This window comes from Rissa tridactyla, chromosome 6, assembly GCF_028500815.1.
Source record: "Rissa tridactyla isolate bRisTri1 chromosome 6, bRisTri1.patW.cur.20221130, whole genome shotgun sequence".
Lineage (NCBI taxonomy): Eukaryota > Metazoa > Chordata > Aves > Charadriiformes > Laridae > Rissa > Rissa tridactyla.
Window position 1 is genome coordinate 7,567,695 of NC_071471.1, and position 27,402 is coordinate 7,595,096.

Below are 27,402 nucleotides of genomic sequence, written 5' to 3' on the forward strand. Positions count from 1 at the left end.
GTTAAAATTTAAAAAAAAGCACAAACAAACGCAACACAAACATCCAATATAAAGTTAAATTTATTTTGACATTCAGTAAAAGTAATGCTTTTGGAGTACATGGATTTCTAAGGAAAGCAGAGTTCACTACAGAGCAATGGAAAGAACCTTTCTGTTACATATCCATAGAGATATTCTTCATTTTAATCTTGAGATGTAGGGAATTTTGAAAAATGAAATGTCTTGAACTGTGGGATTTCCTGTGGGATTTCTGAGCATTTAGTTAGGCATCCTGTTCCCATTAAACTGAAAAGATTAGGGGTACTTAAATCCTTTAGGCTACTTCTTCAGCCTTTGTCCTTTATTACGTGTTTTTTAGGAAAGTCAGCAAGCAGTTCAAAGGGTTATTCTGAAATCATTTTTTGAAGAACTTTTACAAAATACTCAAGCTCATATTAAAATGATTTAAGGACTTGTATTTGACAGATTTTATTGTTTTATTTGCAACGAACCATAACATTCAGAGCTAAGGACGTTGTTTTATGGTGTATGCCAGTTAATATTGTTGCATTTCAAGTAGACCTGATCTTCTCTAAGTCACATCCTACTTGTATCCATAGACTGCTGTCAGTGGCAAAAGTGTCAGAGCTGTCCATAGCTACCTTTATTCTTAGTCACAATCTATTTATTTTACTTGCACAGGGCCCTGCAAGCAGCTCTTGGGGTTCAACATTGCATCCCCTTTCCTAACTGCGTAGCTACCTTGTCCTTCTACATTATGCATTCAACCTGTAGAACGCTCTTTTTTATTTTAACTCTACCAGTCATACCTCCCAGAAAAACTTTCAAGCCTCTACATTTTTTTTTTAATTTTTTGAAAGTTTGTGATGCTTTTAAGAGATAGAGCTGTGATTTGGCTGATTATTGCTGCCATAAACATGGAAGGCCTTGGGTGGTTGCTGATATGACAGCTATATGTACTCCTTTGTCAAGGCCTAAAATAACAAAGCTATTATTGTACTCACTTCTGTTGAGAAACAGAACAATAAAACATCTTATGATGCTATTTCCTGCCCAAAACTTACAGGTTGCAGTCTTTTCAGGGAAACTGTTTATAATTTGCTTGCAATGACAGTATTTTTCTTTTCGTACATGGAAAAAAATGCCAGATTGACTCAACTTCTGTATTTCTTTGTCCTGGTGCTGTGTTATTTCCCTCCTCTCTTACGGCTCCATGGCATAGATTATTAATAGTATTGTCATCTTTGCACGAAATGCGCCTATTTAGGGTGTTTTAAAGGTTTAACTTTGAGCCATACATCTACGTTTAAGAGAAGTAAAGAAGGAATAACAGTTGAGTTAAAAATCAGTACATTTTAGAAAGCTGATTTCAATGACTTTTTTGAAAAATTTGGAAAATTAGTTCTCCTGGAAGACTGGCCTAAGGAAAAAAGAAAAAGAGAACTGTCAGTTCCTCAACAAAGTAAACATTTGAGTTGCTCAGTGCCACCTCTGAACGCAGTAATGATAATAATTAACAATTTATTGGTCTCTAGCAGTGGCACAGTCCTGCTTTCAATGCCAATGCACTGAAAGTGTAACTTCTTTGTTTACATTTTAGGTACAGTTGAGAAAAAAACATACATTTACTACGAGTTTACAGTTTCCAATGTAAGTATTTTATTTTAAATAATTTCATTCTTGATTTTTATCAATACTATCTTCAAAGGGTATTCTTTCCTCCTCCTTATTCTCCTGTAGTATTTTCTGAGAAGCGAAATGTTTCACAAAGTCAAAGAGGAGCTATGTTCAAAATACTGTAATTTAGCTGGGATGAAAATCGGCTATTTGTCTTTTCTTCCGCCAGTTAATCTAAGTATCTAAAGAACTCCTATTTCCTTTCACATAACAAACTCAGCAGCAATATTTATTGAGCCAGAGAACTATAAAGCATCAGTGGCAGTTAAAACAGAGTCAGAAAGGAGGTGAATGTAGTGTTTGTGATTCTCAGAATATTGGCAATTGAAAAAAGTCTATGTACACTATAAAAATATAGCTGAATGTTCCCAAAGAGTGAGAGGAAGACCTACGCCTTGTCTGAACCTAAGGAATCTATGCCATGACTATGTTTTAGTTTTTATTTTTTTTTAAACTGAAACTGCCTTGTCACGGTTAATTTATGGCAGGGAGGAGTCCAGATAGTGTTTCTATTCAATATTAACTGGAGATACCATATGAGAAGGATTCAAACTAATATGATAACGTATCTTTTTTATAATAAAAATACCTGCCAAAGTGTCCTGGTTTGAGGATGTGACATAAAGGTATTCTTTCCCTTGCCACGGTGAAACAGCAGGGCAACAATCGAGTGAGAATGCATAGAAACTTTGGAGTGGAAGCAAAGTAACACAAGGTGGAAGCATGTGCATTAATTCTTTTTTTAATCATATAATCATTTGTAATTGTAGAATCATTTATAGATAAGCAATTTCAGTTACTACCGGAGTTTGAAACTCTTTTATCTGTAGTGCTGTTGAATTAAAAATTAACATAAACTTTCATGTGGAGAATAATAAGAAAGTTATACACTGGCATATGACAGCCATGGTGCACTTCTGCTCTTTGGACTCTTTAACAATAACTAATGCAATTAAATAGGATCTGGTATCTTTATATCAGGAAAACTGAACAGGAGCCTTCACTTGTTAGATCCTGGTCAGACCACGGTGGAGTAGAGGTTAGCTGCCCTGTCAAAGGCATGTGTCAGCCTTTTCTAATTTTTGAAACAAGCAAAAAAGGAGGCTGAAACACAACTATAAAGCGTATTATATACATGATAGAAAAGCATTACTGTAATAACAGCAAGCAGGGCAATAATTAATATGCTATGAAAAAGGTATTAGCTTACTTTACATTACAGTATGAAGATCTAATTAGAAAAAAAATCCAAATCAGGAGGATTTGGGGCACTTTTTTTTGGTTAAGAATGTAATCACTATATTATTTTCCAGAATGCTCTACAAATGAATGCTATAAACAGCAATTATACTGATCCAAACAACTTGAAATTTGAAGAAATCAAGATATTGGGAGCAGTCCAGGAAATAACATCAGTTACTGTATCTCAGAACAATGTTGTGGAAAAAGCTACGCCTACTATCACCTATAATCCTTTAGAAAAGGTAAAACAATAACAGGGAAATGGGAAGTAAACACCTTTGAAATTGCATCAGCTTTCTTTTTTATATATTGTAAAGAGCAGTACTCAGTACTGATGTTTCAACAGAATACATCGTGTAATTTATTACAAAACAAAAGTACTGTACTACGCATTGAACTCACTCAGCCGTATAGAAAGTGCATTTAAGTTTTGGTCCCAGAACCTCAGTGCAACAACAAGTTTAGTTATGCAGTTGTTCACATAATTTCTAAGAGGAATAATAGCTTTGTGATTATGTTTGTTGTTGGAGGAGGGTAACAAATATTCATGTTTTAAATGAGTATCTATGCATTGATATTTAAAACAAAATCAAGCACACTGTTTAAACCTCTTTTATCACTTTATACAGAGTTTTTCACAGAACAAATATAGGAAAGCAGCAACAAAGTGCATTTATGTGCAAAGCAAGCAAAACGTGCTGCTGCTAGTGGGAAGCTTTCATGAAAGTGCTTTTTCACACAAAGGGTAGCGCTGGCATTGCTTTCAACTTGTATTGTACACCTTCTTTAATTCCTATAGCACCTCAGTTACCTGTTATGTTATCTCAGTTACTGAATCAAAATAAAAATATTTTAACTTTTTCTTAGCTCTTGCATTCATATTTCAGAATGAAGGAGGTGTGCCCTTATCTTTATTCCTGTTTGCTTCCAAGGAAGCTGAGGGATTGACTCCATTTTTTTAGATTCTTAATTTTTCAGATGTTATCTGCAAGAATATCAGTTGCTTGGTATTTGTTATTTGTAAAAGAGAGACTATAACAAATGTTACAGGACAGGCTTTTTTGTGAGTTGTCACATAGGAAAATGTATTGTTCCTGAGGACCAGCATCTCTGTTGGTTGAAGGAAAGATGGATGTGATGTGGGATTTAATAACTGTTTATTGTTTAATATTTATAGGTTGCTCATATAACAGGACTTCAGCTTGAACTGGGAAAATCCTACACAGTAAAATGGACTCAAGAACCGAGTTTCAATGGAAGGTTTGATTGTTATCCCAGTCCCAATGCAACACAAGAAAAATGCGAACAACTTGGCTGTCTCTGGGATGTAAGCAAAAAAGATTTCGCTAAACTAACGAAACAGAAATGTTTCCAGGATCATAGCTTTCTCTTTGCAGTTGTTACAGTGGAAAAAGTAGTCTGGCAGATTTGGCAGATTTGACAGATTTACATAAAACAGGGGCACAGACAGCAGCAGGCCTGTACTAGCAGGTTTATTTACCTCACTAAAACTAAGGTAGTTGGCAACTGTGTGAGCCTTCCAAAGGATATCAGAAATTGAGGAAAAATGTGGTATTTTGTAAAGTCTTCACAATGAGAACAATCACCAGCTGGAATACTCTCCCCAGGGAAGTGGTAGATTCCTCAACATTGCACAGTTCTAAGATTCAGCTGGACTAGGTGCTGGGCCATCTTATCTATACTGTGCTTTTGCCGACAAAGGTTGGACCAGATGATCCTTGAGGTGCCTTCCAACCTCATGTTCTATGATTCTATGAAATCTGAATTTTACAGCTTGGAGACATCTCCAAGGCATGAAGACCAAAATTCTCTGCTAGCTACCCCTGAACCAGCAACAGCTGAAGTAGCTGATGGAACGTCCTTATTTTCTTGCACCATTAGGAATATTTTTTGTCATTTTGATTATTTGGAAATGGCTTTTCATGTAGAATCAAACTCTGGTCCTGTTTTGGACTGGAGGTGTTTTGAACGCTTGCTCAAGTTGAAAGGCGCTTTGTATTTGGTGATGACAGATGAATAAATATTCATTAGCAATTAAGATGTGTGGAGCAAGCATAGTTTCATTTGAAGCAAGCATAGTTTCATTTGAACAACTAGGCAGGATTGATGGTAAGTGTCCAGAGGTGGAAGGCTAATGCATTAACCTACATCAGCTCGTCTAACCTCAGAATACCTAGTTGGAGTGTTTATGTTCAACTGTAGCAGGAAACTGAAAGTAATTTTGATCTTGCTGTCAGGAGATCTTAGATAAATAGGATGTAATTCTCAGTGGATATTTTAAGGATAATTTGTGTGAATAAAGCCAATGGAAAGGTCTCATCTGATGTTGCCTGAATATGTAATGGATTTTGGGCACATCCCCTTGTGTGAGCCAGAGACCAGAGATCAACGGGATTAAAAGGTAGGAAGGTTTCGGAATTTCAACAGGCCAAAACTAAGCCGTGTTGTGGGATTAAGCTGAAGATCACAGATACAGGGAAATTAAATCCACCTTCACTGTGTAAGGATTCAGTTTCCTGACTAAACTATTTATACAGCCATCACTGGCTTGTTTGATTATATCTGATTTAGTGTAGAGATCAACAGGCTCTGTATGACTTCTTTATTGTTCACAAGTTGCATTAAGCTTTTCCTAAAATTCTCCATTTTACAGCAATCTGATCAACATGGGAATTTTGGATTCCACGCAAGTAGCTAACAAAACGTACAGCAGGCCAGTGTAACTCACTAACCTGGAACTTATTTCTGTTTGCAGCCAGCAACTTCAAACTTGAGTGTTCCACCCTGTTATTACAGCTCTGTCAATGCTTACTCTGTAGACGAAGTAGAATACACCTCATCAGGTTTGACAGCCAACCTCACCTTAAACAGTGCCAAGACCAGAGCTAATGAGAATTTCACTACACCAATTAGTACACTACGCTTGGAGGTGAAATATCATCTCAACAACATGCTGCAATTTAAGGTAATATCAGTTCAGAATTTCTATGAGTATGTAATGTCCCATTATTAAATATGGTCTTATTTATGGAAATTATAAGGGCGTTTTATAATCAATTTTATATTACACAGACAGTAGCACCTTTGCCTAAATATGTTTCTCCTTCTTACCAATTAGTTGTTATTGCTCTTAGCTCACATCTTTTTTTGTCCTGTAGTTCTGTACTCAGTTTTACAATGAAATTATATGAATCAAAGGTATAATGTCAATGCAGATGTGTAATGTCAACCAAAAACTCTGGAACTAAAGATGGTTTATAGTATACAGGTAAATTTATCTATAAACGTTATCACGACTGTACAGTTTATTTTTGCCTTAATCATTCTACTTCTAAAATTTTTAATACACTATTGTTTAGATTATGATATATTACTGTTTATTTAATTATACTGAAGTATGTGTGATGCTTTAAAATGGTCAAGCATCAAAAACTAACTTCTGTCAGTTTTCAGAATACAGAAAACTTTCAAACGAATATCTTAAAGTTGGCTAAAAGATTAATCAGAAAGGTATTTACCATACTTACTTATATATATACACCTATACTGTAAATATAGGTATATATTTTAAATCCCTAAGATTTGTTTTGTTTTGTTTTGCTTTGGTTTGGTTTGGTTTGGTTTGGTTTGGTTTTTTTCCTCCAAATCAAATACTATGAAAGAATTGGTTAAAGAATATGTCTTGAAAGAAAATATTCATCTCAGCCAGTGTTTTCAACAATTTTCTGTATTCATTTTAGTTCAGATTTCTATCACTGTAGCTAAGATTTCAAACAACTCATTCATTGAAATTAATTGACTTTTACTTTGTAGATTTATGATTATCAAAATGCACGATATGAGGTTCCAATACAACTAGATCTCCCAAGCTCCCCAACGAGCACGGACAACGAAAGACTTTATGAAGTATCAGTTCAGAAAAAACCATTTGGTATACAGGTTCGGCGCAAAAGCACAGGAACAGTCATGTAAGCCATAATCGTTTTATTTTATTTCTTTTGGTTTTGTTAGCTCTTTTCAAGCCAAACCATTTTCTTGTGTACTGCTTTTTAAATACCTCAAGGCTGGCTTATGTATCCTTCCCATGAAACGGCTCTGTCCGCCAAATGCTGCTCCAGCAGAGATGGCTTCATCATTGCATAAGGAGAGCACTGACCAGGAGGTGCCCTGAGCAATATCCTATTTTTTCTTGTCATTATCTAACGTTTTTCCTGTCACTTCATAGTCTGACATTTGCTAAAAGTTCTCTACAACATGTTGAAGCGCAGAATACAAACAACTCCAAAACCTGTTTCTTCTGTAGTTCCCAAGTATACACTTCCTAAAATTTTCCTTAGGTGACCACAATGTTGATCATTAAGGACTGCTCATTTTGTTTAATTTTAGGGAACACTTAGGAAAAAAAATAGAAGAAAGTAGTGTCTCAACTAACTTGCAGATAGATTTTGGTAACGTGACAGCTAATAAGTCTGACAGGAGCTTCATTTTTTTCCTTGATTAAAGTTAAGTCAGAGCTAGAAAACAGAGAAAAATTATGTTAGCACTTGTGTGTGTTATGTTTTTTATTAAAAAAACCCCATTCTTATGTCATTTTTTAAAGTACTCAAAACTTAATTGTAAGCTGAGTTGCTTTTTGCCAACCAGAGCAATCATTCAAACTGCAATTCAGCCTCCTGTAATGATGTAATTCTTTGGCAGCGCATCATCAGGTTGCAGTTTGGTTTCCAACTGTAAAGATGCTGATTTACAACAAATGAGACCTATAAATACAGTTTCAGTGTAATCTGCACAAAAAGTCCAGTGAACTGTAAAAAGCACCTTATTTACTATATTCCATGTGGCACCAAGGATCGGTCTGTGAGGAAAATACGATCATACTCTCTTGAAACACATTTTCTCACTGAATTGCCGGAATATCATGCAACTTGCCGTATATGATCCCTGTGCATAATATATAACCCTCTGAGAGACTGAGAGGACTTTGTGTCTCTAGACTGTGTATTAAATTCTCAGACATCCTCATTTCGCATGTTTTAAGTTTCTCTATAACTGTAACAGTTTTATTCTGCCTTTATTGAAGAGTGAGAGTAGCCTAAAAAAAGCGTCTGCCAGCTAAACACAGCACTGAAGATGCTATATTCTTGTTTTTATTTTCCTCTTTCCATTTTAGCTGGGATTCGCAGCTACCCACTTTCACGTTCAGCGACATGTTCATTCAGATTTCTACCCGCTTAGCTTCCCAATATATATATGGATTTGGAGAAAATGAGCACACCATGTTTCGACGTAACATGAGCTGGCACTCCTGGGGAATGTTCACAAGGGACCAGCCTCCTACTGTAAGTAGAAGCAAATATGGCTTTTGGACCAATGAGGCTAATGTGTGGAGGTGTTCAGCAGGACTTTAAAGTCCAGTGGATGTTTGCTGGTACCGGACACACCTATTGGCTTTGATTGCATTTATTGTGGCTTATAATTTGGGTGGTGTCTCAATGACAACGCACTTCTCCAAACCTATCCTTCGCAACCAGCAAGACCAATGTTTGGAGGTCCTGAATCAGATATCAGAAGACAACAAATGGCTTAGAAACAGCAGTGCATTCCTCCTTTTTTTAATTCTCCTCAGTTAATTATTCTGAAAGCTAGATATGAGTCAGGACAACTCCTACTACTACGGGATTAAATTTGTACTTCCAGCAGTAAACCAGAAATCTTATGTCTATGTGTATACTTGTGTCATTTCCTACGAGATAGCACAATGTTTCCAGTTTGCAGGGAATGACCAATGAAACAGTGGTGGTTAATTATAGCTCTAATTTCCAGTTCACATTTCAATATATTTTTGAGTAAATGAAACATAACAGAATGTCACCAGCATCTCCTGATCATACAGACACCTGCTAATGTTTGAAAAGAAGGGAAAGTTTTGTCCTGTGGAAGCACTTTCTCATTAGCAAGTTTTAAAGGCAGTAATACCTTTGCTTTCCTTCCTGCCTGGTCAATCTGAACAAGACTGACTCAAATTGTGAAGTTGAAAGTGATCTTCTAAAGATATGTTTTGTACTTATGTAGAGTGTAAGTATATATTTTTGGAGTTTATTTGTTGTGTATTTGGCAGTTGTGTGTCTGGTCTTTTATTAAATTTATTAATAAATGTAAATAAGTGAATACTTGTGATGCTTCCCCAGGAAAATGTATTTTACTTTGTTTGCAGTACCACTTGAACTCCTATGGTCACCATCCATTTTACATGGCTCTGGAAGAAGATGGCAATGCCCATGGTGTTCTCCTGCTTAACAGCAACGCAATGGGTAAGAAAATCTTCACTTTATTTTCTAATGTTTTTTATGGTCAGTGTTTTGCAACAGTGGCTAATCCAGGCATCCTTTTCTCATTTCACTTCTTCCATTTCCAGATGTGACGGTCCAGCCAACCCCTGCCCTGACATACCGCACCACTGGAGGAATTCTTGACTTCTACATGGTTTTAGGCCCAACGCCAGAACTTGTTGTTCAGGAGTACACTGCAGTAGGATTCTTACTCTCTTACAAACTAATATTGGTTTTTGTTTGCTTGGTTTGTTTGTTTTGTTTTCACCTACTCACCACAAATATTCTGTCTTATTTTTAGCTGATTGGACGACCAGTCATGCCACCCTACTGGTCTTTGGGATTCCAGTTGTGCCGCTATGGATACAGGAATGACACAGAAATCGCCCAACTGGTGGAGGACATGAAGAGAGCTGACATTCCCCTTGTACGCTGCTAGCAGTTAACGTTTGAGCTCAAGCCTGAATTTTTGATTTCAGAGTATTAACTAAGCCCACTTAAACACAAAACCAAAAACCAACGAAAAAAAACCACCACCATGGTAGAGTAGAGCAGACTATGTTTTATGCCAGAGCTGAACATCTCTGTACACTCTGGGCCATGTTAAATTTAGGCCTTAGGTTGCTTTATTTTCCTTATCGTTCATACCAAAGAGGCACCCAGATGCCTTAGTCAGTCATGGGCTCTCACCATGCTGGCTATGAAGGGGCAGTGATCAACAAGAAAAAAGAGCAGAAAAGAAAATGAAGCAGCATCGTTTCAATGGTATATTGCTCTGTGTCAAGTTAGTTATGATTTGGCACGGGTTTTTGTTGGAAAGTTGGAATAGCACATAGATCTCACAAAATTATACTGTAAAACCAATGTGACTCATTTTAAATGTAATTAACATCACTGTTTCAATGCAGAACAACTGTTTCCTTATAGAAATGGTAGCATACATGCAGTTTCTGTGTACATACACATATGTACAAATCCAGGACTTTTTTATCTATCATATTAATTTCTACCCTCAAACTAGATGCAGTAGTGAAAAGTTTATTTTGTATTGGACTTGCTGATAGGTTGTATAATATTCATTTAATAGCTTTACCTTAAAGTTACAGATGCTTCCAATTTTACAGTTCAAAAGTTCAGTAGTTTACTTATTTTAGCAGATTTTCAATAAATATATGTTTGGGGAAAAAGAAAAAATTCATTTTACATTAATTGTTTTTGTGAACCGCAGGATGTCCAATATGTAGATATTGACCATATGGAAAGGCAACTGGACTTCACCATTGGCACACGCTTTGCTGGATTACCGGCTCTGATTAACAGAATAAAAGAACAAGGAATGAGATTTATCATTATCCTGGTCAGTTTTGAATACTGCGTTTAAATTTCAATACATCATTGCAGAATGCTGCATATATTCAACAGCATTTCTGAACTTGTTTTTTGAACATAAGGGTAAATGTGTTTTTGTTGTAGGATCCAGCCATCTCTGGAAATGAAACCTATTATCCTACCTTCTCAAGAGGTGTGGAGGACGATGTCTTCATAAAATGGCCCAACACCAATGACATTATATATTCCAAGGTAGTGTTCTTAAAAAGATGATGACAGCAGAGGCATGCTGTATCCAAGAGAGCAACATGTCAGCCTAGACTTCAGTGCTAGCCACAGGGGGAAAGTGCTAATGCTATATTCATGCCTGGCTGTAAATGACACGTTGAATAAATACTACAAACTGAATTGTCTTCAGTTTGTGTGGTCTTCCACATAGGTATCAGGGAAGAAAATGGTTATATCTGTCCGTTGCTGATGCTCGGTTTACACTCAGTGTGGTTTGATTATTTTAAAATGTTCTTTGTCCTCAGGTCTGGCCATTCCTTCCCAATGTACAAGTCAATGAGTCACTGCCTGAGCAAACCCAAATAAAGGTAAACGTTGATACGATTTGGTTATGGACTCAAATCTAGACAGAGTAGCACACTAATTAAAGAAAATAGCAGCAAACTAGTTGGTAATTCTAGTGGGAGGAATAAGGTGCAGAAACTGGCTAGCCTTCCTAACAGAGCTAAAAATGTTAGGGAACAAGTAATTTTTTTTTTTTTTTTTAATTTTTAAATTTTTAAAACAAATTCCAACATTTTAACAGCAGGTTGCTTTCAGTCCTGTATCTGTTTTGGTTTCCTACTATTTTTACAGCTCTATGGAGCACACGTTGCTTTCCCAGACTTCTTCCGCAATTCCACAGTGGCCTGGTGGAAGAGAGAAATCCTGGAGTTCTACAACAATCCCACCAATGCCTCAAGAAGCATCAAGTTTGATGGCCTGTGGATTGTAAGTGTAGAAACGCATTCCATTTCTGGAATATTTTTTTCCTCTGCCAGACACTAGCAGAGTGCACCACATTTCACATATACGTACTGCTGTTGAAGCTCAGGGGATATCTCGCGTTAAATTGCCATTAAGTGAAATAAAAAAACTAGGCAGAAGGGAAAGCAAGCAGAGCACCAGGCAGAACCTGAGCCCCCAGCCAAAGGCCCCACTTTGGCTCTAGGTTGCACACTTGCGGTGCCTCAGTGCATCATGACTCCACTGTGACACTGTCTGCACGGGGAAAACGGAGTCCAGACTCACTGTTCTTCCCTTGAAACACTTTGCGTCTCCCTGTTCCTGCACCATGCCACAGGTGAACGTCTCAAGAAAACATAGAATGGTAGCCTGAGACTGCACCTGCAAGGGTTCCTGAGGACTTCTACAATGCTACTTGTTTGTAATTTAGAATTTAGTGTGTTTTATAAATGTGTAGCAAATACCATCAGGTTTTCTCTGTGTTTTTAGGACATGAATGAACCCGCAGCTTTTATGAATGGCGCCATTGGTGGGTGTAGAAATGACCTCCTAAATATGCCACCATATATACCTAGTAAGTCTGATCACTCCTTAAAAAAGTTTTAAGTCGATCTGGTTACTATGTAATTTCGTATATGGTATATGTGGCTTAAATGCCTGAAGTTAGGTATATAAAACCACAACTCTTAACTGAAAGTGGGCCTTTATTTCTGAGATTATGGGCACACTTCAACCCCATCTCTTTCAGTGGGAGCAGTAACAGCATGGCACCTTTTAAAACTAAAATTATTTCCAGCCACTTGTCTGCATATGGATTTTGATACCTATTTTATATCTAGGTGCTTTGCTTTAGGTACGGTAGAGAATGTAGTTCTCTGTTTTGATTTTCTCGGATGAATAATAAAACTAATTAAAAATTTAGAAAAGATCGTTGTGTCTCTTCTCATTACCATTTATCTGTACAGTCAAATACTTGAAATACTTAGCTTTCTTAGCATCGCTTTACTTAAGTACTCATGTAAAGTAGTACTAATCAATAATTATTAATGGTTTATTAGCATACTCCTGTTGCTTACTGTTTCTTCGGTTCTTAAGAATGATTTCTCATAAATCGTCAGGAAGATAATATTCAGACACAGACCGTACCCTGTGCCACACACATTTTTCTGTTTATATGGATGATATGACAATGTTTACAAAGATGTGGAGTATCTTCTGAATTTGGATATATGCTGTTTACTTTTTAAGCCTCTTCAGCAAGAGCATCTGTAACTGAGCTAGTAACACACACACAGACCCAGATGCCCACATAGGAATATTTGAAATATTCCATTTTGGAAATGCTATTTTTATAATTACAAATAAATAAATGACAGTATATATGTCTAAAAGTGCGCGAAGGCCAAAGAAATTATGAAAATTCAGAAAAAGTAACTCAAATCATTATTGAATATTCATTATTTAAAATTAATATTTTTTGTTCCCTTCCTGTTAGACTTGGGATACCGGTCAGAAGGATTAGCTTTCAAAACACCATGCATGGAAGGGCAACAATATCTTCCAGACGGTACCCCAGTTAGACACTATGATGTCCACAGCCTTTATGGATGGTCACAAACAAAACCTACCCTAGAGTAAGTGAAATTCGCGTAAGTTGTGTATGTTTCCAAAATATGTAGCAAATGAGTATTCTGTGTCTACAGTCTTACAGCTAAAACTTCCAACAGTTTATTTAACATGCCTGAGAAATCTTTGGTTTTATCCTAATATCTGTGGTTCTTCACTTCATCCAGAAGTGGAGTTTGGAGGTCAGAAGTTTGAGCAGCAGTGCCAGAGCTCTCGCAGTTGGTATTATTCAGTCCCGTCACTGCTCACTTAGCGCAGTGCTCTCGGCCCTGGCGCACGCAGGGCGATATGGACCTGAGCTGCTGGAAAGGATGTGCAGGAGGAGGTGAGGTGGGTCTGTGCAGGCCTGAGCTGGAGCTGTGCTTCCGTGGTTTCACTGAGATAAATACCTTCTGTGACTGGAGCTAGCTAGAAGAGAAAACAAACACCCGCTCGAGCATGTCTATACCCGCAGCTGCATCACTGACTGTCTCAGGGCAAGCAGGCAAAGTCTTTATTTTGAGTTTAGCAGCTTTAAAATCCCTGACCCTGAGCAGACACAATTGTCCAGGTGCGATTTAAAGACAGTTCACCCAAGTCTGATATTAAGAAACTTACTGCTCACCGAGCTGGGGAGTAATTCTTGGTCTACCAGTTCTGAGGGCTTCATCCATATAAATGTTATGTTGTGCAAGCGAAATTGCCGACCTGTTTTATGAAATAAGATGGCCACGGTGCATGTTGAATTTGGATGTAGTTACTCACCATCGAGCTTTTCCTTGTCCCAACACATTCAAACACAACATGCTGCCTTTTCGGCAGAGATTTCTATTACGAGACAGGCGCCAAGGCTGTCCCGGGGCGATGCTCTGCATTGTAAACGGCACAAGTCAGTCAAAAGACACTGCTCGGATACTCATTCCCAAGGCAGAATGGAGAACAGGTCTGAACATTTTAATCAGCTGTTGGGAACAATAATTACTCAATGATAGTCTCCCATAATTGCTGTAATTAAAATATAAAATGCCTTTTGTTTCCAGGTTTCGCTGGGGTAGCCCGGTTTACTCCTAGGATTGATATTGTTTTCGCCTTACGCTCTACATCTAGTGAGGGAAAACGGATACAGAGTTTTAACAATGTTAATTTAAGATAGGCTCGCTTATGTCCTCTAATTAAAATAAATTTAGTAGTAGTGAAAAGGGGAAACAGTGGCTTTTGAAATGCAAACTGCGTGCACAGGGCTTTACTTTTAAGAATTTATTTCCTCCGTTCCAAGGCAGACGTCGTTATCTGCTCCTTTCTGAAGAGTACCCCAGCCTGCTGTAGATAACGTCTGATCTAATGATAATGTATCTGTGCCATTTCATTTCCAATTCAACGAGTAAGCAAGGAAACAGTGTTTCTTTTTAAGTCTTAATGACCTTAAAGCCCTTGGTAAGTTCGATATTACCATAAAGAAAGAAGATGTCAAGGCTGCTTGAATTTTTGACGGAGCGGATGTTATATTTGGCAGCGTGCCATTGCAGCTCTGCCGGTCAAGGCGGGAGCGAAATTGCTGACAGGACAGGAAGGAACGTCGGATACCTCTTGTGTCAGCCAAATCACATGGGATTTGGGCATTGTAAGGCGACAACAATTTAACTGTAAAAGGAATATTAGCATTCTTTCTGTGTATTAGGTATGAACTGAAATGTAGGGAAATATTGAAATGTTTAGAAAAATGTGATTTCAAAAAAAATAATATGTGCGTGTATATGTGTGTGTGTGTATACATATATCTATATATATCAGCTCCCAATTTATTGTTTGGTACTCACTGAAGGAGTAATTGTGCAACTGAAGACGTGCTGTAATAATAATTTATTCTAATACTAAACCATCCAACGAGCAAGATCGGTTGAACACAAAACTCACAAAAGCCTATAACTTAAAACCAAGCAGCAATTTTTCATGTAATGATGTAATTTCAGTTCTCCATCCATTCGACAGAGGAAGCTTCTGGATAGGGGCTTAATGCTGTTCTTTCGTAATGAGGCTTTTGCATAGGCGTGAAAGCCAGAACCCTCACTAGTGAGTGTAGTGACCGTTTGGAGGTAAATTCAGGCTCTGTGACATGAGTAATTGCTTTTCATGGCTACAGCTGTGCCTCAGTCCTGAAGCAGAGAGCTGGCACCTCCAGTCGGCAAAATACTCGGGCTGTGCTCAGCCTCGAGCAGTTCTACGCGCGACACACACTTCTTTACTTTTGAAATTTTACCTGCAATTTCCAAAGCATTGCTGAAGTGGGGTAAACAGGCAGAGGCTGAAAACATTTGCTAGTATGTTACAAAGAAATAAAAGATACTGGAAAACTTACTGTTTGTCTTAGAAGAAATAATTACAGCACATTAGTCTAGTTTAATTGCGACGGTAATTTAAGTGACTTGTGTATTTTTACTGTAATTATAGTGTCACTAAAGCTGCAAATCCTGTAGAAAAATAAATAAATAGTGCCTTATTGAAGCAGCTGTTTAGGCAATTATTGTGAAGCTAGCAGTGGAGAGCAGTGTGAGTTAATCAGTGTAGCTTTCTTACTAGTATCGTGATTTAGTATTTTGTCGTAATGATTCACAGTATGTGCTCATGGCTGCAAAGGAATTGTTCTGAGGAAGCGGAGCAGGAATGCAGCCGTGCCAGTCACATCGCACAGACCAACAGCACAGAGTGCAGAGCAAGGTGCTCCTACTCTTGGTGGAGCAACTAGAAAGCATAAATTCCCCTGAACTCAGCTCTTTATTTTTTTTCCCCCTAAAGCTTAATTGGTTGCCTTTGCAGGTACTTTGTCGTAATGGCCAAGGCTTTAGTTGTTTGTTTTTTTTTTTTTTAATTATTTGAGGTAATGCAGTTAATTGGTTAATCAGTTCTCCATTTGTCTGTTCACGTCCACACCTTGGGGGCCTCAGGAGCTCTTCTCCCGAGTCATTGGCAAGCCGCCCTCTTCCCTCTCAACAGCAAGGATCCTGAGCAAGGCTCTTGGGTTTCAGTGCCAGAGCATCTTGAAAAGTCCATGACAGTCCTTGCCTGGTGCTAGCTTCTATCCCCAAACCTAAGCGCCTGTATGTTTCCCGTCCTGGAGGTTTTTTTTGTCCGTAATTTGGGAAAGAGAAGTACCATCATCCTCAAAAGTTACTAACCTCTGGTTGAAATCTCTTCTGCGTATGAGGAGGCCAAATGCGATCAGATGAGGACGTCAGCTAATGCCAAGGTAGTCACACACATTGGTAGTGACTCCTTAGCTGCGAGGTCTGTTACCTGCCCTGAGCTGAAAAAATACTGATTTAATATGTTTGCTTTTAGGCCAATCCATGTTGGTCATTTCACATTGATATCATGTCATCTCAGTGTTTCTGAAGTCTCTATAGATCCATGACATTTTTTTTGTTTCAATACCTTTTTGGCAACTGGAGTCCAATATTCCTGTCACATCTATTTTCCCACTTATGATCTTTTTTGTATGTATTTTGTTAAATGATTATTAACTGTTGCCGCAAGTTTAAGTTACTTTAAGAAAGGAATGATGTGCCCTGGACCACATTGTGAAACCCTTAGGAAAACGTGCAAGTTGGGCTACGTTCATATTTTCCCACACAGTAATTAGTTTGAGCTGGAAATCTGTATTTTAGCACCTCCTTGTTTTGCCACTTCTCTTTCCAGCGACAGGTTGGCTGACACTGCTGACTTCCCGTACATGTGTGAATCACAGTGAATTGCTGCAAAAAGCACATCTGGATTGGATGTATGCATATTTATGCATACAACAAGGCCGCCCTTCCCTATGAAAATATAAGCCCTTATGTGCATTTTCAAAGACCATCTTATGTAATAAGTTCTCGTGTAATATTTCACACGTAATTTGGTTTTGTTGTCTATTTTCAATGCCAGGGCTTTGCAGAATGTCACCAGGGAGCGTGGGATAGTTATCACCCGTTCCACCTATCCCAGTAGTGGAAGATGGGCAGGACACTGGCTTGGCGATAACACTGCAGCTTGGGATCAGCTAGCCAAGTCTGTTATTGGTACGTAGAAGGAAAAGGATCTGTATTCAATTTACTGTGTGCAGTTATTTCTTTTCCTTTACCTAATTGCTTTTAGCATTCATGTGGTTCTAGCTGAAATAAGTCCTTTAGTTCTGCAACCAGAATGCTTTTTTTCCTTCTTCAATTCTGCACCGGGTGCTGGGAGCTCTTTTATTCCTTTGGGACTTGCCACCTTCACGCCCTGTGTCCTGCTACTCATTTCTTCGTTTGCTCCTGACCAACCAGCTTCCATCTCTTTCTGTAGGAGAAAAACATGACACATTAGAAAAAACATGTTTGCATTTGTTTGTTTTTTTCCTGCTTATTCAGCATTACAATATGTATTATCTATGTAACCATTAGCACACCAAAGGGGAAGAAAAAACCCAGCTGGTAATGTTGAATTATTCTTCCTTTCAGGTATGATGGAGTTCAGTCTCTTTGGAATATCCTATGTAAGTTAATGAGTTATTACCTTACATTTCATTATCTTGATGCTGTACAAGAATTTATAATATTACAATTGGATCATTTTTAAACTTTCAGACAGGAGCCGATATCTGTGGCTTCTTCAAAGACTCGGAGTATGAGCTGTGTCTTCGCTGGATGCAGCTGGGTGCTTTTTACCCATATTCGAGGAATCACAATGAGAAAGGAACAAGGGTGAGTCACAATTTTTTAATGACTGTTAACGGCTGGGCCTTTGCGACACACATGTAGAGATCAGCCAGAACATCACACAAGCTGGCCTGGCTCAAAAAAAAAAAGGTACTTTTCTAGCAAAATGGACAAGAAAAGAACACATTTGGCTCTTTATCAAATAAAAATTGCCTTTATTTATATTTATTTATAGCTCTGCGGTAAGCCTCCCCCTCACCTGGGAGGTTTTATGCCCACAGAGGGGCGGCTCTGGGATTCAGACCACTTGAAGGAAGCATGTTCTGTTTGCTTTGGCTCAATCAAACTCCTACATATTTTTCCCTGTATGCTATTTTTATTTAAGCACACTACACCAGAAAGACTAAAATAGAGCGCTTTCATGGCAATCGCACAGAAAGGAGCAAAACTGACCTTGGTGCTCTCAGCCCTAATTGTCCATAATTATACAACAAGTGCGGAAATGGAAGAGTGTAATAAGATTCTGGAGTAAGACTCGGCAATTTCTGTGCTTTGCACATTTGCCACCATCAGATATTGTATTTCTTTAAAGAGTAAAGGAAAATAATGGCCTAAATGTAGGTCTCTGCTGGCTAAGGACTATATTGTAGAAAGCTGTAAAACAAGATAACTGGAAAAATAATAAAAAAAAAGAAACAGCACTTCTATTCCAGTTAAAGCTTCAGTTCCAGTGGAGTAGAGCTATTTCTATGGCGTATATCTAATGGATTAAAGTCTCTTTTTCAAAACTGTGTGCTTTATCTTGCAGCGGCACACCTTTCGATAGGACTTTTAAAGCCTTTAAAAATGCAGACGCAGGGTTATCATGTTGCTTCCAGTCCTACCCAATTTGCCTAGGTATTGTTCAATACATTTAATAAAGCTTGGAAGTGCTCCCTGACATCAGTCATTAGTGCTTCGGTCTCTTCTTGCAGGTCCTGAGTGCTGCCCTGCAGAAAAGAGGGATAATAAATTATGTACACTGGCATGTGTCACGCCTTCGGGCCACTTTGCATTAGATGTTTTTTACGGTACTTCCCCCCCAGGTTTTTCTGACCTTCCCTCTTTCGAGTTCCCTTCCTAGGGCTGACAGTGATACCTGTTGTTAGTGTCGCTTACTCCTTAATTGAAGAGGGAACAGATGAAGGTGCTCTAGTTTGGAGGGGAAATTGAAGTGTCTTGTGAACATTAGTCAATTCTTTGACCTGTTCTTTGGCTTTTTGGTTTTGGTTTGGGTTTTTTTTTGTGTTTTCTGAATAAAACAATCCAGCATGACTAACAAGGGTCTCTTCTCTTTCAGAGGCAAGATCCTGCTTCCTGGAACTCAACATTCGAGGCCATTTCCAGGAATGTGCTGAATATAAGATACACCCTGCTGCCCTATCTCTACACGTTAATGTATGATGCCCATGCCCATGGCAGCACTGTGATCCGCCCCATGCTCCATGAGTACGTGTGACTCCTTTGCTCTCCTTATCAGGAATTTCCACTAAAACTTCTGTAGTTACGACCCTCCTGACCATAAAATTTTCTCTTAGTTACTGCAATTTTCCTTTCAACAAAAAAGCACAAGACTGAGAATAGGAGCTTTCACTATCAAGTGTCACTTGAACAGCGATAGTTTTCCACTTTTCATTCTACACAATTGAACATTTGCTTCTCCAGGAGTAAGATTTAAATTTTAAAGCTCACCCCTAACCTCCTGAAGAGCAAGCAATGAAAAAGTTTGATCTGATGATCATATACAGAATGTGTGTGTCCAAGCTGATATAGCAGATTTTTTTTTAAAAAAAAATGTTGTTAGACACATAAAGCCTTCTTTGTTCCTGGTCAAGAAGGGCAGTACCTGCAAAAGCTTTAAGTCCTTCTATTAAAACATGTGGTCTATTATCTACATGCATACCTTGGCCGAGGAACAATGGGTTGTTTGCATGTATTGACTTGCTTTTTTCAAAGCAACTGCCTAAGAAAACAGTGGCACAAATTAGGAAGTGGCTGCCAAGGCTGTCCACAGCCTAATCTTATTATTGCTAATGCCGGCCAAGCACAATGGATCTTCTGGGTTTTGTGATCTAAATATACTGAAAAGCAAATGCAAGGAAATGGCAAAAAAAGAAAGCTAAGTAATAGCTTGCATTCCTCTAATGATTTTCACATTAGGATCTTTATGCGTTCCTGGCAAGCATTAATTGATCTATGAATTATTAATACTAGAATAAAGACGAGGAAATAGTAGATACCAGAAATAGTAGATTCAATTACTGACAAAAATAACTTAACAAGGGAACACTTTGGAAAAATTCACCACCCAATGTCTACTCAATTTTCTGTTAACTTGCAGGTTTGTGCAAGACAGAACAACCTGGGAAATATATGAGCAGTTCCTCTGGGGCCCTGCGCTGCTCATCAGCCCTGTGATGCACCAGGTACGTTCATAAGCACTTACGAAAATATTTAAGCCCCCTTAGCCAAACATCACTTTTTGATTTAAGGTACCTAAAACATGTATGTTTAATTCCAGAATGCTGTAACAGTGAATGCTTACTTACCCAATGCCCGCTGGTATGATTACTACACAGTAAGTCATTTTAAAAATGATATGTTATATGTCTTCTTCACAGTGCTGTTCAGCCAGAAGCAGGGTGGGCTGAGAGGGGTGGTGAGGTGTGAACCCTCCCTCTCCCTTTTACAAACTTGCATTCAGTATCAGTTCTTAGCATCCAATACTAATACTAACCAGGATGAGTTCTTAACATCTTTTTAGCTGATAAAAAAAAAATAAAATTGTTGATTCCTGTATAATGATGTAATAATGACCACAGTTTCAGGGTAAATTAAAAGATGATAAAACCTTTAATTTGAAGTCCTTCTATTAACTTTTTTAACCCTCAAATGATATACACAATGTCTTTGTAAGGAATCCTGGAATGGAGAAAGACAGAGCAGGTTTAGCCTCAACATATTTCACAGAAAATAAGAAAAGCTTTGGTAACAGGAAGAGCAGACATCGAAAATCATTTAATTAATCACAAGTTGTATTTCACCTGACTGGCCCCTTTGGTTCAGCTGTGGTCAAGCCAGTCTTTTACAGATACAGAATTTCAGAGTTTCTCTTAAAAACATTATGTAGTTACTATTGCAGTAACAACTGATTAATCTGTCTAGCAAAAAAGGATCATTTCATTCTAAAAAAAACCTGTAAAGTGAAGGTAATTCAGTAGTAGACATTTTTATTTTTTCATAAATAGGATGAAGATATTGGCGTTAGGGGACAATTCACACTTTTACCAGCTCCTTTGGACCATATCAACCTGCATATCCGAGGTGGATACATCCTTGCTTGGCAAACACCTGCTAATACAACCTTTTATAGGTAAGATTAAATTAAAATTTACAATTTGGTTTTGCACAATTGCATATAAATGCTACCAGTCCCCAGAGAAGCTGCATGTATGAGAGCACAGCAACTTTATGGCTGGTTTTTCTTTTGGTTTCCTCCTAATGGTCTCCTAAAAATTTAATAGTATGAGCTTAGGAAGATGAGTAAGAGAGATCGATTGAGTGGCATACAATATTTCTTAAAAAATTCTAACATTGGATAAATATGAAAGAGGATTAGCTGAGGAAACTGAGAAAACATTATTCCGTTTTCCATAGCCGTAAAAACCCGATGGGACTCACTGTTGCTTTGAGTGACTCACTGGCTGCAGAAGGACAGCTTTACTGGGACGATGGGGTTCGCATTGGTATGTATGGTGCTTCTTGCTTTATAAAATGCTTTTTTTGCTGTGAGGATGGTCAAACTCTGCAGCAGGTTGCCCAGAGAGGCTGTGGAGCCTCCACTCTAGGAGGTATTCAAAGCCGAAATGAAAACAGACCAGACAAAACCCAAGGATATGAACTGGGGAGAGATGAAACAAATTACAGCAGTCCCTGAAAACCAAATAATGCTCAGTAGCTGACTTTGGAGCTTTCTGCCTGCAGTTTTAAACAATAACACCGTTGTCAAAGAGGAAACTGCAAGCTGTACAAAACTGCATCGCTTGGCCATCACCTTGGAAAAGAAGTGTTGGTGGTTGCTGCTGCCTTAGACGTCCTCAGTGGAGCGTGGGGTGCTCGAGGAGGAGCAGGAGACGCAGATGGAAATGATGGACTTTGGCCAAAGCAATCACGTTTCTGGAGGACATATCCGAACATGCCTTCCGAGACAAAACTGAAATTAAACCTTCAGATTAGCATAATTTTCCCGATTTAAATGGCATAATGTTATGATTTATAGAATTAATATGTTGTATGAATGAAATTGTGCCCTGGACCTAAGGCAACACAGATAACAAAGATTTGTTCTCAAAGCTATGGGAGCCATAAGCATAGATTATGTGGGAAGTTTTAACTCATTTCCTCAACACGACTACATTTAAATTGTCTTCAGATAAGAGATATTTAGATGCCATTTATCCTTCTCATCCAGAGCGTATTACCCTTGTAACAGCAATAACACCTGAGAGTACTGCAAGTAATGCAGAAAGTGGTGTTCTTTTGCGTACTGATGTGTAGGGAAGTTTGCAGGATGGTGTTAGTCTATTTTGAGGTGCTTCCCACACCCCACTGCCTGTTAGCACTGGAACTCAGAAATGATGGCTATGTTTATGGAAGTCTGATGATAAGTGAAGGCAGCGTAGATTATAAAGTGCATCTCACCAGGATGCCCACGATCTCTTTTCGTTAGTGCAGGAAGGTGAGAACCTACAACGCCCCTGATTATTAGCACTACTTTGAGTTCATTTAGTGCTGAATAGTAAAATATACAACAGTGATTTCAAAGAAGCATCAATGTCTATCATGGTCATGTGTAACTGGACAGTGAAGAGAGGTGGATGTGGGAAACATCTCCCATGCCTTCTTCAGCGAGAAACTTTTTTCTCTCACTGGTCTTAATGCCCTTGTTCTTCCTCATGCTGTGGTTTTTTATATTACCTCTAAAATATTCTTACGCAGGCAGTCCTATAAGAAAGAATTTTACAGCTAAAAACACATGCCTTCTGGAAATAAAGAACTATTCTTTATTTATGTACAGATAGACATACCATATATTTGTGTATAGTATACGGACACAATTCTTGAACTGAAATTTTGACAATGCGTTAACTAAAGTAAATAGCGAACGCATTTTATTTTATTCTTTCTCTCTAACAGATGCATATGAAGATGGCGCGTATCTGCTAACATCATTTACTGCTAATCAGGTATATAATGCTATCACAGTTTCTGAATAATCACTTTAGGTGATTATTATATTTTTAACTATAGGTATTTTAATTTGGGACTTCCTAATGTCTACAAATCCCACCCTAACATTAATTTGTGCTCACGATCTAATAGATTACAAGTAATATGATTAAACTGTGTTAAGAACAAATTTAAGAATGAGTCCGAAGATACCATTTCAGCACGTTGTTAAATAAGGTGTATACTTATGGCATTGCAATTTCTGAGGTAATTCTGAAAGTACAAGTTTATTTCATAAATGATTTCTATAATGTGAAAGCACCTATCAGTGCAGAACATCTGGAGCATGCAGATGGGTCAAAACAGCTGTGCCAGGAAAACCAGCCCTGGCTGGTGAAAAGGAAGCTGGAGGTTGCAGAGATGAGGCTTTGACCCTGGCTTACAGCTACAGAGAAATAACTCTGCCCAGCAAAGAATTTGGGTTTCTTCTCAACAACGGGCACCTTAAATTTTTCCCAACCCATTTTGCAATTTCAGGGTCCTCCTTGCTGTTTGCTACCTTGTTGGTCAAGCTATGTCGCTGCTCCAAAAAGAAAGAAAAGTTGTCAGGGTCAGGAGGGGGACATTTCTGTTAGTAATGCATTTGCCCATGTTCACTGTAGAATGTATTTATTGTATGCAATCTTAGTTCTGGGAGGAAGCAGTAGAATACACAGTCATTGGAAACCACTAAAGAAATCACTCTCTAAAACAGCAAAGAGAGGGGGAACAGGACCTGGCCCATTCACGAGTCCTACTCATGCGCTGCCACCACAAATCAGAGATGTCTTTGTGGTTGAGCCATAAACTTGAGTCCTGGTCCTAGGATGCGCGCGTTGACCCCAGACACCTCTCGCATCCCTTAGGAGATGGTGGGTTTTGCTGCTGTGGCCATGCCCATGAGGGGCAGCCTGACGGGAGAGCAGGGAAAGCAGCTTTGGCCCAGCCACAGCTCTGCAGAGCGGCCGGTGCGGAGTCACCGCCTCAGTTCAGGATTGCTTTTTCTCTTTATTCTTCAACACCAAAAACCTGGCATGCATTCCTGAGTAACGAAGTCAATGAACTCGAGCGTTTATTTTAAGTACCAGCGTTTCTAGGATGTCAGGTTTCAATTTTTATCATAACCAGTTGAATACCTGGAATTAAATTAGACTGTAATTATGTGGACTTTTGGTTTAAAAGAAATGCTTTTTCTATTGTAATAGAAAATACACTTTTGTTATTTCATTAGTTTTCCAGGGTGCCAGAATGTCTTCTAGTTTTATCCACACTGTTCTTTCTTCTCATTTAATTCTGTCTTTGTCAAATAATTGAATGTTAATTGCTAAGGAAGAGAAGTTTGTTTTGCTAATATTCAGCATTTGCAGTTGCAAGGAGATTATAAAATAAGTGCACCTTCTCCTGCTCTTACAGAAAGGTGGTAAGGAAAAGCGTAATTAAAGAGGTCTTGAATCGACGAACAATGAAAAATACTCACACTAAAAGTAATACCCTCTAAGCACTAAATACGCAGAATTACACCATAGCACAATTGCATGGGATCCCCCCTGGGCTCTGATCCAGCAGGAACCATCTCTGGGCTGCTGAACGTGGCATTCTCTCCCTGGAGACCTACTGGACCTGGGTACACCTGAAAGAAACCGTGCGCCCATACTGTATTTAAAATCACAGCAACTGGAAACGAGAGGGGACCTGTGAGTGCCGAGGGAGATGATGGGGGTGGAGGAGCTGCTCTGTGAGGACATAAAGCAGGAGAGCAGAGTCTGGATCAGGCCTCATAGAAGCCAGGAGCTGAGGCTGCGACAGTGACAGAGGGGTTTGTCCGTGCAGCACTTGCTGCTCACCTCAGGGGTTAAGAGCAACTCCTTGCTTCACTCCTCGCATCCATCGCCTGAGTGGCAATTGAATACACAGCGGAGCCCATGACCTAGCCAGATAAACAATGTGAAGAAAACTGAAGGCTTCAACATTTGCAAAATAAGTAACAGCATACAAGTATTTAAAAAAAAAATAATAATTAAAAAAATAGGAAGAGAGGAAAGCAAGTGAAAAGCTGAAGTGGACTTGTACCAGTCTAATGACAATCTCCAATATCATTTTTTTTTTCCTTTTCCTTTCAGAATGTTTTAGATATCAGGGTTTTGCGTCACGGTTACACCGATCCAAACAACTTAAAGTTTACTGAAATTAAAGTCCTGGGGGTGCCCACCAGTGTTACGCAGGTGACCATATCGCAGAACGGCGGGACAATCCCATCGCCTCACGCCGTGAACTACAATAGCACCAAGAAGGTGAGATGCCGTTTGCAGGGTAATGCCACCTTCACAACTGCGCATGCGCTCTTCAGCCTTTGGAGATTCAGCTCTCAGCTGTAATACCACATATTAAAATACATTTCAATAAGATACATAAACTACCATCAGGTCATGTTTATATAACACACTGTTCAATATATAGTAAATAGTGTGCAGTAAGTGTGGTAGAGCTTTTAAGCATAGAAATTACTGTCGAGGAACCCAAACCGCTTCTGACATTGGAAAAGTGATGGACTTTGGTTTGTGCTTGGTTCCCGCTCTTCCCAATAGCTGACTTGCAACCTGTGAGATCTGAAGGAAGGAAAAGCAACTACAACTATTTTCATAGTCTCTACACGACCCCGTTGTCAGTCTTGTCCAATGACATTGTCATTTCCCAGCCCTGTTTGCCTACCACCGTTTCTTATTCGACAGTCCCATTTCGGCTGGAGGCACTGTGGCACAGGGCTCCTCCATCCGCAAGTCAAATCCCACTTCCTCTAAAGTTGTCGGCATACCTTCCACCAACTTCCGAGCACCGGGGTTTCCATCTGCATGGCTTGTGCCTCTCCAGGACGTTCCTCCCCTCCCGCCTCCCCGGATAATCAAGTCGAGCACTCCTCGAGGCAGCTGAAATAAATGTATATAATTGTAACGCTGTTCAAGGCGTCGCTCCTACGGAGCATCCTTCAAACACGAACAGAACTGCCGAGGCGTGTCTTGTCAGCTTTCTGCTCGAGGGAGACCGCCTGACCTCTTCTGCTATTGGGTTCTTATCGCCCTTCCTTTGAAACTCAGTATTCTACTAAGTCTTAGTCCTTCCTCTCTTTCAGTGGAAAGCCAGAACTATATAAGTTTTGTGCACAGCCAAAAACATGAGTTAAAAATGTAATTGTTAAAAATGTATTTCATTCTGCTGTTGACTTTTGGATGGGGGAAAAAAAAAAAAAAGGGAATTCATACGCACCGTCGAATTACAGTATTTCCCAAGTTTTGCTGCTTTTTAGAAATTCCTTTATTTTTTTTAAAAATAAAAGGAATCCGAGTTTTAAAAGGGCTTCTGAATGAAGGGAAAGGATCAGAGCCTCATCATCAGACATCCCAAACCTATGGTGGTTAAACTATGTTTATAGCGACACAAACACAAAGGCAGAGGGAGAGCAGTAAGTTCTTGTAACCTCAAATGAGAAGCCACCATCTCTACTGAAGACAGAAAAAGCAGTGGATCTTCAGAGCAGAGTTACTAATTGTTCATTTTGTTTGTTTTTTTTCACAGCTCCTGACAATCACCAAGCTTCAACTTGATTTAGGCGAAGAGTACACTCTGCAGTGGAGCTAAAACGCCTGCAAAACAACATTGGCCACGCCCACGAATTTTCTCATTGTTTTAAAACTACCTTTCAATTTTTCAGCTTTCCAAGTGCCTCTTTGGCATCTTAGAATACTTTTTACTATAAAAATATACTAGTTAGTCGGTTCATATTGCGGTACTATGTGTATAAAGCAGTCACGTTTCAGTATTGTTGAAGGCGAACTACAGGCTCTCGGTGGGATGCAAAATCTGTATTTTGAACAGTATGGCACTTCAGTCTAACTTCACCTTTCACAACCGACAGTACAACTCCGCGTTTTCTCAGAGGAGAATTTCTGGCTGACTTGATGCGCGACAAATTTTGTAAAAAAAGGATATGGCTGGTGTTCCTTGCGTGGACCTGTGGCCATAAATCTGCCTATATATACATTTCATCTTAATTTTGATTATGCCTATGTAAGTCACTACTACAGAGAAGTATTTGAGGCTAGATGAAGTAAAAGTAAATGTTTTCAGATTAGTGCTTTAGCGTGAAACGATGTTTCAAGCTGTTGATCTGTAAGATACTAAGGTACTTTCCGAAGTAATTTTAAGGGTTT

At 38.8% G+C, this 27,402-nt stretch overlaps 1 protein-coding gene across 2 annotated transcripts in view; it reads left to right on the forward strand.

Annotated features, from left to right (window-relative positions):
• The window catches only part of SI (sucrase-isomaltase), a 49,731-nt gene extending 22,901 nt beyond the window's left edge, over positions 1–26,830 (forward strand). For both annotated transcript variants that reach the window (XM_054205701.1, XM_054205700.1), the window contains 26 exons: positions 1,601–1,650; positions 2,991–3,161; positions 4,097–4,246; positions 5,696–5,905; positions 6,754–6,908; positions 8,111–8,279; positions 9,155–9,251; positions 9,356–9,468; positions 9,571–9,696; positions 10,498–10,626; positions 10,743–10,850; positions 11,132–11,194; positions 11,463–11,597; positions 12,102–12,186; positions 13,108–13,246; positions 17,139–17,272; positions 17,693–17,727; positions 17,819–17,935; positions 19,230–19,378; positions 20,271–20,355; positions 20,451–20,507; positions 21,178–21,302; positions 21,587–21,675; positions 23,126–23,175; positions 25,318–25,488; positions 26,768–26,830. In XM_054205701.1, coding sequence (XP_054061676.1) covers positions 1,601–1,650; positions 2,991–3,161; positions 4,097–4,246; positions 5,696–5,905; positions 6,754–6,908; positions 8,111–8,279; positions 9,155–9,251; positions 9,356–9,468; positions 9,571–9,696; positions 10,498–10,626; positions 10,743–10,850; positions 11,132–11,194; positions 11,463–11,597; positions 12,102–12,186; positions 13,108–13,246; positions 17,139–17,272; positions 17,693–17,727; positions 17,819–17,935; positions 19,230–19,378; positions 20,271–20,355; positions 20,451–20,507; positions 21,178–21,302; positions 21,587–21,675; positions 23,126–23,175; positions 25,318–25,488; positions 26,768–26,830 — 2,975 coding nt within the window. The remainder of the gene's footprint in view (positions 1–1,600; positions 1,651–2,990; positions 3,162–4,096; positions 4,247–5,695; positions 5,906–6,753; positions 6,909–8,110; positions 8,280–9,154; positions 9,252–9,355; positions 9,469–9,570; positions 9,697–10,497; positions 10,627–10,742; positions 10,851–11,131; positions 11,195–11,462; positions 11,598–12,101; positions 12,187–13,107; positions 13,247–17,138; positions 17,273–17,692; positions 17,728–17,818; positions 17,936–19,229; positions 19,379–20,270; positions 20,356–20,450; positions 20,508–21,177; positions 21,303–21,586; positions 21,676–23,125; positions 23,176–25,317; positions 25,489–26,767) is intronic.
• Positions 26,831–27,402: the final 572 nt, after the last annotated feature.